The 14950-nt window shown below is 37.6% G+C and overlaps 1 protein-coding gene across 8 annotated transcripts in view; it reads right to left on the reverse strand.

Annotated features, from left to right (window-relative positions):
- The window catches only part of ZMIZ1 (zinc finger MIZ-type containing 1), a 325056-nt gene that overhangs the window by 120574 nt on the left and 189532 nt on the right, over window positions 1-14950 (reverse strand). For all 8 annotated transcript variants that reach the window (XM_085229551.1, XM_085229553.1, XM_085229554.1 and 5 more), the window contains one exon: window positions 3257-3362. In XM_085229551.1, the coding sequence (XP_085085677.1) occupies window positions 3257-3362 (106 nt within the window). The remainder of the gene's footprint in view (window positions 1-3256; window positions 3363-14950) is intronic.

The following is a 14950-nucleotide window of genomic DNA, read 5'->3' on the forward strand; positions in this document are numbered from 1 at the left end:
GAACAGTCGGTAAACCATCATTACTATTTAAAAGTGCACGACAACTTTTCAATATTTTTCATGCCACACGGGTGTCCCCTCAAGGCATATTCCAAAACAATTCTTATTAGCTAATTGTGAACTACCTCAACGGCCAAGTAAAACAAGACAGACAAAGCACAACATCAAACACTGTCTTAGCAATACTGAATTTAGGAACTGCTAAGGAGCTGACAGCTCTTGGTCCGTTCCTGTGGGCTCCTCTGGCTGAGGTTGTGCCACCTGAGAAAGCTTTTGCCTGGCCTGGCTCCAGCTGTCCATCTTCCCACTCCTTCCCTGCCATTCGCAGCTTGTGGAATCATTTCCTAGACTCTTAGCTTATGTGAGACAGGTTAGTAGACACCTATCACTGAAAGTTTTTAAACCAAGTGGCATGAAACAGTGTGGGGCTGACTGCATTAACCAGAGGTGTGTATTTCCAAGCCAGCTGTGAAGCCAGGTGTCACACTCTCTGACTCCAGGCTCCAGATCTTCCAACAGATACGGCTGGACACCACCATGGGTATCCTAACTCTCAGCTGGGCCCTGCGGAGAGCCAGCCAAACAAAAAGCGAGCCATATCAGCAAACACTTTTCTGCCAGTTTCAGCCTGGGGAGATCCACCAATTTCACTGAGCAGAGTTGCAGAGCCTGAGAGCCACCAATGCAAGGCCACTTGAGGTGTCCTGACCTGCATGACATCAATCAATAAGCCTCATACTAGTTTACACAGAGGCACTAATAGCGAGTGACCCCCAAAGGGTTTAATTTGGTTTAAGTTGAGAAGTTTTTTCTTTTCATATTTCAGAGTATCAGAAATTACACACTATGGATTAAAAATATATTTAGAGCTATCTCTTTGGGAGCATTAAATTCCTACGTGGAGGAACAAATTCAAGCCACTGTAAATTTCCTTTCAGCCCAATGGAAGGGAAAAACAAATTCTTTTTCATTAAAGATAATGCCAATTAGGAAACTTCTGTCAGAAAGTGACGAAAAAGTGTTGAAAGTGTCTTTCAATAGACTTAAAAGGAAAAAGAATGAGTTACTCAAAACAGCATGCAAGAATCCTTATCAACTTAAGCAAATCATAAAATGCCACTTTCAATGATGTTCACTATTAAAAAAAAAACCAACATAACAACAACAATAAGCAAGAGACGATCTCAACATTTTTACAATAACTGAATGATGGAGCAGAGCCACTGTTACTTCAGGAATCAGAAAATATGTTCAAATATTGAAGAAGAAAAATTGGGATAGTTTGAAACAATTTCATATCTGTAATCCTCACCTGTCAGTCTTTCAAGCAGCCCATTCAGTGTTGTTGCTCTTGCAGGTCATATATGAGCTTAACACCATTAAGAGTAGGGACTGTATTTGATATTTCACAAAATATATTACAGCATGCTCCAAGTTATGAATACTTAATACAGACAAAAAGAGCAATAAAAATGCAATGTGGTTGGGCATGCTGAAATCCTAGGAACAACAGATGAAACAACTAAATACATGGTAAAACTAAAGTAGTTGTGAAACCAACTACTTAAGATCACTGGTAATATATTAGTTATGTATGTGTCTGGGAAGTAGGAAGAAAAAAAAAAACAAAAAAACTGAAAAGCAGTTTTTTTAGACTACACTGGGAGAAGAGCTCATGACTTCATTATCAGCTTTCTCTGTGTTGCATCAATTAACAATGGAAAGAATGAAATCTGTATGGATTGCTGGGGTAGTGAGCGTGGGGGAATGGAAAAGGATACTCCAGAAAAATAACTATTTGTGGAAATGAAACGCAGAAGCTGGGTTTTTCTACGACTGACAGTGGCTTTCAAGACTATCCTCTGAAGCCTGTTAGAAAGAGAAAGGACTATAACATGAAAAAATCCCCAAGATTGGCAACTTCACCTCCACTAACACATCGATAGAGACACACCTCAGGAAGAACTGTTGAGAGAGAGTACGAATACTTTTACCAGGAATCAAAAGTCTCGGTTAATGCACTCCTAGCATGAAATCCTCACACAAGCCTTAAAAAAACCCACAGAAAAGTGACAGCTAACAGCTGGAGAAGCTTGCTATGAATTCAGAAAAAAGGAGATTGTGCCTGATTAACTAAATGTTTTATCTTCCACAAAGTTTTCCTGAAAGAAAATTAGACAGTTCATTGGACATTTAGTAAAATTAATAATCCATTCCCATACAAAGGATTAATCAGAGAGTTCAATTAACAGGCTATGATATGAAATGTCCTCACTGTTTCGTGAGGAACTCCTTAGAGCTCTAAGGACTGAAGGACAGTTATGAGAGAAAGAAGTTCGGGGTTGATAAAAACTGAACATGAAAATAAATGCTACTAATACCTAATTAGTTTACTGCACCTTACTGTTTTGGAAAAAGGTAATCTTTTCTGATGTTCTAACACTGCGACTGTGTATCAGTTTCTAACCAGAAAAGTTATCTACGCTCTGGAACAGAGCATTTATCTGCCTGTTTTTCAAGCCAGTACACATTACATCATGTGTATGCATCAGCTAAAAAAAAGAAAATCAGAATTGAATGCTCCAGATAAATACAACACAATGTGAGAAGCAGAAAGATCTTGAAGTGCATTTTATGCTTTTACTATACAGAAGAGCAATAGTGATACGTCATAATCAAATATTGTTACTTCATCAGAGCCCCAAAACAGATTATTTACAAAAAATGCCAGAAAAAAATAACAACTTGATATTATCATTATGTCATCCCCACCTCTTCTTGCCTGAAACTTCAAAAACAAATGAGTAGATCTACAAGAAACTGTGCTACTTCTTTGCACAGACACATGCAGTCCGGAAATGAAAGCCTGGCAACAGCAGTGTCTGAAACTACAGATTGAACGTGAAAGATGTAGAGAGGTTGACATATGACATAAAATCAATGGTTTATCAAGATGGAGGGGTCTGAGAGCGCTCATTCCCTCCCTGAGATTACTGAACATCAGTGTTTCTGAAAGTAACGCTTCATCTATAAAGTCAAACAGGACAACAAACAGCACTACTTGGGAAACATGCATGCTGCCTTAGTCATTTGTCTTCAGAAGAGCACACTATTAAAATTCTAAGATCTGCAGCACTGCTGCCACGGTATACTTAGTTATCTTTTATTTTTAAAGAACCAATTCAGTAGTAAGCAGTAGTTATTCTGAGTGTGATCATTCAAAAATCATTGATATACCAAAAAAGACATTTCCTACCCGCTGATTTTGGAGTGAATTTGTCCCTGTTGGCTGCACATACTGCCAGTAGCCTGTATCCAAGATCCAAGTCAAATCCTTGCTGAGCTGCCACTCGACTAACCACCTGCAGAGGGAAATAAAGAAAGCTTCATTAGGGGTTACTCGAGCCTCTTTCAAAGTTGCATTAACCTGCTTATCAGCAGTAATGTTTGACAACTGAATCTGCTGTTTCAATATCCACAGTACAAATATGATATAAGTCTGTAGTTAACACTGCAAGCACAGCAAAGTGAACACATGGATCTCTTCTGGTGATCTTGTTATTTAAACACATGCCAGAAGAAAAGCCTCATAGATCATTTAAAGTTGGAGGGATAAAGATTTTCCAGAAAAAAAAATAAATTAAAAAAAGACCATATGAGAAGATAATACAGAATACACTTCACTGTAATTGAGAATTGAAGATTAGCAATCTCCTACATCTCTGTCCCTGAGTCACAGTTCCTGGCCCTGTTCTTAAGAGCACTGCACATGTCCTTTAGGTTAAAATGCCCTCCTCCTCTACTCTGATCAGTGTCACAGTTGCTGCATTTCAACAATACAGTATTGCAAAACACATTTACTATTGCTTTTAGAATAAATAGGCCTGTGCCTATTTGCCAGACACATTAAATATAGGAAGAAGGGCTTGGTGCTTCTTTTTTTTTTTTTTTCTTTTCCCTTTTTAATTTCTCCTAGTAAAAAGGAGCTTAACTAGAAGGAATCTAAATTTCTTGTAGGACTAGCCAAACTAGGCAAATGACAGACCAGGGTTAAGGATGGAAAGTAGTCAACAGTTTCTCCAGGCCAGCAACTCAACTATCAGCCAAGAATGTATCCTCATAAAAATCTGCACAGTATAAACACGATACTGTGGTCGTTCTGGCAAACTATGCTACAGTTATACACAACAGAGCTTTTAATTGCCTTTGAGTTGCACAGGATGACTTCAGACTCGGAGTCCGGCATAGAGAAAACTGATTATTCTTAACGTGTTCTTTCAAAACTTTAAATTGAAACAGTGGTCAAAGAACTCCACAAGAAACAAAACACCATGTCCCTGAGTGAAGTAAAAGAAAGTTCCAATCCTAAATAGCTTAGAATACAACAAAATATCCTTTTCCCACCGATCTCCATTTGAAAAATTCTTTCTAAATCAGTGACAGTGCAATAACCCGTGTCCAACACTGACTCCCCAAAGATGCAACGACACAGAACAGAGTAAGGAATCAAGATATATGACTACCTAGAGATTATAAATGAATTCACCTTTCTGGCCTACATTCTGAACACTATAACATGAAGTTTATTATTTGGAATTTCTTTTCCAGTATCCACTTTCCCCAGTTAACAGTAAAGAATCAGATTTCTTTCTCAAGAAAGAATTATCATAGATATTATTCCTGGGTAGATTTTTGTTGTTGCTTTTCCTACTAATTTAGAAATTATAAATTCATCTGAATTTACTAAGCAGGAGTGATGCTTCCCTAATTTCTTCTACCTTCCCAGCCTCAAATCTGAGTAGTGGGGGCTTCAGGGGAGTTAAAAGAGAATTTGGAATTATCAGTACCTACACAGCACTACTACCAGAAATACACAATCATATCTGTATTTTAGCTCTTGTTTCTCTTTACAGTTAAAACTGACTAAGTTGACTACAGGAAAGAGAAAATAATTTGGGAGGAAAGCTGCAAATATTTTCGATAAATCAAAAAACATCTAACTTGGTAGATCAAACTTTAATCCTTTACATACAACATTTCTTAATATTCTCATTATGAGGCTGGGTTTGAACTTGCATCAAGATAAAAATTAGAACAAACAAAATATATGTAAAAAAACAATAAGATAACAACTAGATATTTTGTATTTCATTAAAGATCAACAAGAGGAGGAAAAAAATGATGGGTTGCTATGAGTTCCAGGGGACACTTCCACACTTAAGTATTCCCTTTCTGAATCCCAGTGTTACCACAGCTCACTGACAGGTACATGCTAGAGAAGGGATCGGTAGGAAACAGAAAAATTCATTTAAATTAATGAAAGCCTTGTTAAAAGTTCCTGAGGACAATGTGCCATTAATGCGTAAATGTTATTTAATTTCCTTCAGGCACCATTCGCCACCTGATCACAAAGAAAGGGCCCTCCCATTTTCTTTCTTGAAAAAGCACGTTATCATCAAACTACTCATTTTGAAGCTGGCCAGGAATGAAGGCAGATACGGCTGTTCATCAGCAAGCACGCAATAACTAAAGAAACCTGCATCACGTGCTTCTATCACAGAATCACAGGGTTGAAAGGGACCTCAAAGATCATGAATCTCCAACCCCCTGCCACAGGCAGGGCCACCAACCTCCACATTTAATACTAGACCAGGCTGCCCAGGTCCACATCCAACCTGGCCTTGAACACCTTCAGGGACGGGGCATCCACAACCTCTCTGGGCAGCCTGTTCCAGCACCTCATCACTCTCTCTGTAAAGAACTTCCCCCTGACATCCAACCTAAACTTCCCCTCCTCAACTTAAAACCATTTCCCCTTGTCCTGCAGTTATCAACCCTTTCAAAGAGTTGATTCCCCTCCTGTTTGTAGGCTCCATTTAGGTACTGAAAGGCTGCAATGAGGTCACCTCGCAGCCTTCTTTTCTCCAGGCTGAACAAGCCCAGCTCCCTCAGCCTGTCCTCATAGGGGAGGTGCTCCAGTTCCCTGATCATCTTCGTGGCTCTCCTCTGGACCCTCTCCAACAGCTCCATCTTTTTTGTACTGGGGGCTCCACACTTGGATGCAGTACTTCAGATGGGGCCTCACAAGAGCAGAGTAGAGGGGGACAATCGCCTTCCTGTCCCTGCTGACCACTCCTCTTTTTATGGAGCCCAGAATTCTATTCAAAAGATAAATTCTATGCTTAGTTAATTTTAAGAAGTGCAGTTATAAATACTGAGACACACTAGCCACAGGTCTAGTCAGTATTCTGCACTGACATTATGCTAATTATGGAAATCAGGTCTCTTAAAATAATTCAGGAAATACAGAAATCATAAACTCCTGAACCCACGACTATTTATGATTGCAATGTTTTCACAAAAGAGACTTGAAAGAAAGAGCTGGCCAAGGTCTACTCTGTTACACTCTCATTTGGCAGCAATTTCCTTCTCTGAATTTCCTCTAACAGTCAGAGAAAATCCTGCTCTGTACCCTGCTGTGGCTGATAGAAAGCAGAGCTCACAGTGCTGGCCCTTGGACTGGGCACCATCTTGTGCAAGCTCAACGTGGCATGGGCCAGGCTGTGCCTCTCCCACAAGCGCAGCAGGCAGGAGAGCAAGTGAGAGGAAGAACAACCCAAATTTGTGAGTCTAGTGAAGCCAGCCAGTCAAGTGTCACTCTTTGCTTAAGTTTTTCATCAAAAACATAAAGGAAAACAAATTAAAATTCACTTTTGTTAAAAAAATAATCTAAATTTGATAGGTTTTCCATTGAAAGAGAGGACAGAAAATCTTCCTCCCCTCAGAGAGCAAAAGCAAAATGCTCAACTACTTAGTGGAAAACAAACATTTTTAATAAAATTTCCATTTTGCCAAGAGTTATTTTCCACCCAAGTTTTTCTTCTTCCCACTCCTCTAAGGCTGGAAGAAGCTGTGTGAAACAAACAGCTCTGGCAGTGCTCAGGAGGGCATGCCATGTCCCACTGCTCCGCGGTCTTTGGATGCTACACACTGCTCCTCAGCCACTGTCCTGCCTACATGGATACAGCAGATCAACTTTATGTCCAGTGTCTTTGTAGGCTCACAAAATTTTTTAATTGACTGTATTTAACATCCTTCTCTCAATAGTAGCAGCCAAAGACTTTTATTTTAAACTGAAAGTTGAACAGAGTGGTTTGTGTGCCCTCCAACAAGGGCTGCAGGCTGCTCACAGCTGCAGAGGCACTGCATCATTTCTTATACTGCTCACTGGATACTGGGGAGGCTTTCCTCCTATGAACTTGTATATCAGGGACTTCCTATCTCTTTAAATAAACATTGGGATTCTCAGAAGCAAGACAATAAATGTATTGCATGAATATGGTCCAGAAAACACAAAGAATCAACTAGAAGACTGTTGGTAAATTTAATATATTAAAACCAGCAGACCCTAATGAAATGTATCTCAGAGTGCCTCAAAGGAACTAGCATGGGCAAACCTGGTAACTGCTTGTGATTATTGCCAGGAATTCATTCAAGGCAGAGGCTTTGGAAGCACACCAAATCTCTGTTTGTAAGATGGTGAAAAGGTGAATCTTAGAAATTACAGTTAGTCTGATAACAAAATAAATTACTAAATCAGTATTATGTGTGCAATACAAAACATCACCCCGAATCCATCAGCATAGTGCAGTTTTCTTCTTTGATGAGTTAACTGGCCTTGTAAATGTAAGGAAAGTCGTACATCTATCTTATCTCAAATAGGCCTTTTGACACTGCTCAATATGGCATCGTTACAACAGATGAGCAGAGCTTAGATGACATTAGTATAAACTTACTTATAAAACTTTTAAAATTATAAAAACTTATAAACTTACTTATAAACTATTTACTAATATTCCTCTGCCAGATCACAGCATGTCCTAGATACAGGCCATTTCTATGTGTTCTATTTTGACACAGACAATGAAAAAAGTTAACTTGCAAAACTTCTACATGATAACATGCAGAGGAGTCTGCAAACACTTAAGACCATGATGAGTTCAAAATAACCTTGAAAAACTACAGAAATGTTTCAAAAATTAAAATATGTATGAACTATTATAGATGCATAGAAAAATCGGACACCCAAACAGAAAATTAGGCATAACTGGTGAGGCAGAAATACTGAAGAAATGAATTCAGACATCAACAACAAGAATAAAATATTGAAAATGAATCTCCGAAGAATGTATCAGTAGTTTCATTTTAATCCAAGAGAAAAGAGCAGCAGATAAGGGGATTGGCTTCAAATAATCAATTTTCACATATGTGCACAAAATCAGTATTATGTGAGTTATGCAGAACATCACCATGAATCCATCAGATTCACGTGCAACCAGAATTCATCCACCCAGTGTACAAGTGACTGAGGATAAATACTAGGAAAACTTTCGAGGTTCAGGCACTAGAACAAAGTACCCATCTCTCCCTGGAGTCTGGAGGTTGGAGTTTTTACAGCAGACTACTCACTATCTATCAAACATTTAAGATTAGGGAAAATGATAGGATTTTAAGCTCTCTTAGATCCATCCATCCTAAACTTAATCTCAGCAATGTGGATACCTGTTGCCAGCTGGTGTCATGCCACCTTGCCTGGACCCCACACAAGCAACACTCCCAAGTGTGAAATCTGCCATGATTTAGATCATACTTGAGTATGAATGTTGATCAGGTGGGATTGAATCAACATGGTATCAATTATCAACGTTACGGTTAAGTGATCTGATACCACTTGCTAACATACTTGGGCTTTCTCTAACCGCAAATTTCAAATTCAGCACAAAGGCAAAGATTCAGATAACACACAGGCTGTGTGTTCAAACATGATTTCATTCTGCAGTTCTGTGAGCGTGTATCTTACTTGGCCTAAGCACACATGCCATGAAATTCAGTGGAAAAGTAGAGCACAAAAAAAAAAAAAAAAAAAAAGGTATTTGTCAATGACACCATAATGATAAAGAGGAAACTGCTTGGCCAGCCAGCGGTTCAATACTTAGTATTCCTCTATGGTATTCTACAAACTTGTTTCCTAATATTTTTCCTACACACACTGGAAACATCCAGCTTTTATTTTAACTGAGATACAGTACTGATACTAAAACTAATACATACTTATTTGCAAAAAAGCATAATTTTAATAGTAACTGCCAGCACAAAAATCTGATTTCCAAAAGCCTTTCAAATCTTTAATCTGGACAATACTGCATTCATAACTGAGATTTCAAATTCACCACCTGTGACACAGCTCTGCAGAGATCCAGATGACAGGGTCATTGACAATGAGGGCAAAATTTTGAGAGTTAAGTTTTAATAATGAGAAAAGCTGAGAAATTCAGCTACCAACTTCTTTTTCTCTGCTGAATTTAACTGCTTTTTTTTTTTTTTTTTTTTTTCCTTTCTGCAGTACTAAGGATCTACACCCCAGCAAGCTCTCCTCCCTGCCCTTCTTGTCATCACACCACAAAGTACTGGAACAACGTACCTCTTAACCTAACAGGCCTGTTAATCAAGAGGGCTATATGGCTGCTTATTACAAAACTCCCTTCCCATTATGTTGCACTTTCAAAGAATCTCTTAACTAGCAGCAGTCAAGAGCACCCCCCCCTGCTGGCATCAGAATGAATTTTTCCAATTCAATTTGCTGGCTGCTCAAAACTAAAAATGCCAGCTGATTGCTAGTTCAGACAGCTCTGTGTTCAGCCACTTGTGCATACTTGAAATTATCTGAATGCAGTTTGAAGACTACAGCAGAAATTTTGTAATTAGAATTCTGCAATGTAGATGGTAATTTTTCTCCCTTGGTAACACACAGAGATCAGATAAACAGGAAGCAAATTGAAGAATTTTGCAACATGAATGGCGATCTGCTTCAAGTAGAAAAAAGGGAAAGGGAGGAAGATATCTTTGTGATCTGAAGTCTTGGTCTGATGAGACTCTTACATTCTAATTGCAGAAGAGCTGCCTCAACAATACAGACAATCAAAGCAGGTGAGTAGAAGTTACACATCATTAGCTAGTTTTTGGCTTTTGATGCTTGAAAACAGATGCTAGACAGGTTCTGCAAATGTAAAAGTGTCTGTTCAAACTAGTGTTCTCTTAAATATATTTCCAGTCCCAGTCAGTGGATAAGGACTGTATTTTCAAAATGAAATAAAATAAAATACTATACTTGCTATCTAATTCTTTGTCACTTCCTGAAACACACCATTCAAAACAAGGATACTTCCTCCTTTCCTCCTCCTCCTCCTCTCCTCTGCATGTCTCTAACAAGCATAAAAACAGAAGAAAAGGTCCCCACACTCAACCAACTCTAACCAAAATTTTCTCCCAGAGGAGAAAAATGCTTTAATAAAGCCAGCTAATCTGCAATACTGTTGTCACCTGAGTCTTGACAGGTTTTGAGCAATGATATAGATGAAACATAGTCATCACCTGAAGAAAGTAATATAGGGATATCAAAAGCATTTTAATTTGAACAGCAGCGCATTTCAAACAAAAGCTTCAAAGCTGTAAAATAGCATGGCAAACAAAATCAAATTAAAAAAAAAAAAAAGGGGCTTTAGAATATCTTAAGGTCATATGACAGCCAGTAACACCGAGTTATTTGCTAGCATTATGAGCTGCTCTAGAGAGGACTGTTCCGTGCCTGCTGGCTGTACTCCGTCAGTACAGCTTGTACAGAGCCCCAAGGTGCTGTGTGTTGAAAACAGATTAAAACATGCGCTTCACAAATGCATGGAGAGTGGACAATGGAAGAAGAATTCCTTCCACATTAACTTCTTGTTCTGGAAGTCTTGAATGCAAAGACAAAAAGCAACACTTCTAGGTCTCTAATGGGCAGCTGCATCCTGGTGTTTTCTGGGTATAGACCGTGCTGAGCTAACCCTCCCAATTGCAATTACTCGGATTCAGATCTTAAATGGTTATGAAAAGTGATTTTTGATGTCCCATGCTGACTGTGATTATATGCTTTTCTGCATTAAGCAGAATGAATCTAGCCAGGTGTGAAGACAAAGTAGGAGTAGATACTTTGTGAACACGTTAGCATGACTTTGTTGGTTTTGCTGTTTGAGGCATCCTGTTGTGGAAACTTGACATAATTCAAAGATATGGCTTTTGTCCTACTTTTTAAAATCAAGTAGGTTTAATTTTGCATTGGGTGAACTGTAGTAGATTTCTGTATCATGAACTGACATAAGCATTTAGTTTTAAAAAATGACTGAAAAAGCTAAACAATTTAAATTCCTCAATTTTCCAAGGAGAAATACAGATCAAAAGGTTATTGTACAGTGTATCACAATCACTAAAAATGAGCCTATCACAGATACTTCCAAAGGTTAAACACAGATGCCTGTTATTTCAGCAATTCTCCTAAGAAGTACTGAGATCTAGTAAAAGTCATGAGCAATACAAAAGATTCAAATGAAATCCATGATCTTTGGATTGAGTACAACTAGGACTGCAGCTTTGAGTGTTTTTTTTCTTTCAACTTAGAGATGAAACACTTAAGGAAATATGCATGAATTTCTCACATTTGATGACTGAGATAGACCCAACATTCAGAGAGGAAATGTAGAGCAGTAAGACAGTGGAGAAAATAAATACATTTTTAATGAATATCTCAGCATAGCTTTTTGTGGTCAAACTGGGTAGGAAGAGTCAACTTTCAGATAAGAAGAGGTCTTACGTCCCAACCAGGGTGGTCATTTTTCACAAGAAAAGCTCTCTGATACTCAGTGCTCAGGCCAACAGCTAACTCAGGTAAGCACATCCTGTTTACCTAAATTCATTCTACTGTCCAAAACCATTCTGGTGTCAGGATTTAATTTGACTAACCCTGTAGGTACAGTTTCACAGAGCAACTGCACACAGCTGTGCTTCTCTCTCCAGTATTTTGTTTTCAGGCACACTGCTGAAGAGTCCTAAAAATGATGAACTCTTGTGTGTTGTAACTCTCAAGAATGATGAGAGGCTAAAGAAGTGCCTTTATTGTCCTTGCTGAAAACAGCATCAGACAAGTCTTTAAATCTGTCCATTTTGCTCTCAGCTGTCCTCTGGTTTCCATTTTTGCTGCAGCACAAACATTAAAGATAACCATGTCCTCATGAGATCATTTACGAGTTCAACTGTTTGGCAAGAGCAGACCCGTCAGAAGAGACTAGAGTGGATCTGAGAAAAAAGGAGCAAAGAGTGAGACAACTTTGTCCAGCCAAGCTATAGTTGTTTTTTAATTGCTATATGGGAACGTAAGTTACTTCTGTCAGACAGAAGTAACGTAATGCCAAATACAGGTTTTCAAACATCAATAATCCTAAAGTTATCAATAATATTAGTCTTATCACAATATCTCATTCCAGAAATCTTCATTAACTACAAACTCTAGAATCAGAAACTCTTTCAATTATAATAAAAATATAGCTACATTTGCTCTGTGGAAAGTGGAGGCTATTTTACAGCTCCTTCTACTACTGTCCAAGAGTTAAAGTCACATACCAAAAATCATATCCATTACAATTTCAATAAGTTACAGAATTAATGATTTCAATTTTTATTCATTTTTTGTCAACAGACAATTCTATCTGTCTTCAAAATAACCACTGTAGAAAACTAACACCTAGCTGTCCTTGGCAAGTTAGAAAGGAGTTCACTGTCTCTGAGAAAGAGCATAATTTGTTTACATGTGCTCCATCAGAGCTGTTAAAGGGAATCTTTCTGCAGCCTGTAACTTCCAAGAAAGAAAGCACATTCAAAGCTGATCCCTTCATCCTTAACATTTTATTTATTTGTTTAAATGTTCGGAGTTTTTTATGAACTTCTATTACCTGCTCATTTCAGTGACTTAACTTTCTGTTATGGCCAAACATAAAAAGGTAAACTTTAGAATAAGTGTCAATCAGATTCTTAGGACATAACAGTGATGCAAATACAATCATACACACTCACACACATCTGTCTATCTGATAAATTCTCAGCTGTTGTACCAATTCCCAAGTTTGCTTTTGAGATAGGAAACCCACACCTGTTACATTACATAGATCATCATTGGAGCCTATAGCAGCAATTTTAATTCCAGTCATATCAAAGTACTGCTGATACATAAAAGTCAATTATTTACTGCTCAACATAAGCTCTCTGTTCAGCTAATCTGATTTCCATAAATGCTTGCATTGCAAGTTAAGAACAGGAAACCTTCATTAGCAAGCTATTTTATATATTATCATCAAAAGAAGCGATTCCACAAGTAAAGTTGGAAGTTTTGCCGGTGATGTCCACTCAGAATATTTCTAAGACCTTTTTTTTCTGTATCATTTCAGGTTAGATTGGCACCAGGAATAAAAACACACTGTTGTTATAAAGTGAATCAGATATTACCAAGAGTGAACACAGAAAGATGATGCACAGGAATAACAGAATTAATTTAAGAACCAATCATTACATTAAAGCACAATGATTTGGAGTGCTTTTTAAAAAAAAATTAATAAGATAAATTCAACTAAGTTAATTTTTGCAAAAATATTAAATAGACTCAAAAGAAGCAAATAATCTCTTACACTTGCAGAGCTACCATTAAATTCTCTACTCATAATACAACAGATGTGTTTTGGCGCTCTGGCTTTACACCTGGATACGTTTAAACTTTGATGTGTGTGAATGGATGATTTGTTCATTCCTGAAAGAGCTTGCCCTTCTGCAGCCATGACATTAATACATTTCAATATGCATTAGTACATACTGCATTATCCACTAGTAGGATATTATGTTCTCATATCCTTTGATGGATCCAAGAGCAGTTTAGTATAGTGCTTTTTCTCTCATCAGAGAGCTAACAGAATAGTGTCATAAGAGAAAAAAATCCTTCTGTACAATAAAGAGGAGGAGCCTTATAAGCAAACATCTTTATCTTTTGCAGAATTTCAGGAATAAATGCACTTGCCCTTGGGAATCCACAAAACTCAAATGTTATAATGATGGTAGAGACTACTTGCTTTAAAAAGCATAGGAGTTTTAAGGGAAGATATTTTTGAAGGTCATTGTAAATACTGGCAAAGTAAGACAATAATCCTGTTCTAGGTTGAATACTCCTTCATACTGTTGGGTTTTTTCATTTTTCTTTTCTTTTAGCATAATCTTCCAAAGCAAAACATTGATAAACTTTGTCAGCACTACAAAAAAAAATGGCTCAATAATACAGAATACATCATTAAGCAAGTTAATATTAAATTTACTCATAACATTCTAGTATTTCACTCATTTTCAACTTTCTGAATAATTTCCCTGGAAACAGACTTAAGTTCTAATATGCATATTAAATACAGAGATATATTATTGTTATTATATTGTACTATGTATTATTATTCTATAGTTAGAAATATAACATTTCCATTTCTCTCTTGTGCTCTGTAAGGACAGTGAATCACTAGCGGTCAGACCTTATTTTGACCTTGCACTTGGAGAGGTGCAAGTCTGCATATGTAGAAAGAAAAGATTTAAACAGCAAGGAAGTTGCATGTCAGATTAACAGCATTCTAGCAGAAATCTGCAGAGAAATAGTGTATAGGTTGTCTACACATACTTGAGTTGTGTCTCCTTTCTTGAATGCTAACCTCAAAATACTAGCTAAGTTTTAAAAAAGTATAAATAAAATCCACACCTTCTTATATCATTGGATTTATTCCAACTTTTCAACATAGGAATCTGAAGGATGCTATACACTTGAGCACACTAAGATGGAGCCATTCCTTAACATTTGGATTTCTGCAACTAAATCTAAGTCTCAGTGTCTTTTTTTACACATCAATTGCATACTGCGTGAGAATAATCCATGTGCTTTCACTCCCTCACAGCAAGTACAAAGATGATCTCTACATTAATCATTTTATAGTTTCTGTCTCCTTCCTAACTATTTGTATCGGCTTGTTCTGCAAATCACGGTGAAGCTTTAGAACACTCC

This window comes from Meleagris gallopavo, chromosome 8 (assembly GCF_905368555.1).
Source record: "Meleagris gallopavo chromosome 8, MGAL_WU_HG_1.1, whole genome shotgun sequence".
NCBI classification, from domain to species: Eukaryota; Metazoa; Chordata; class Aves; order Galliformes; family Phasianidae; genus Meleagris; species Meleagris gallopavo.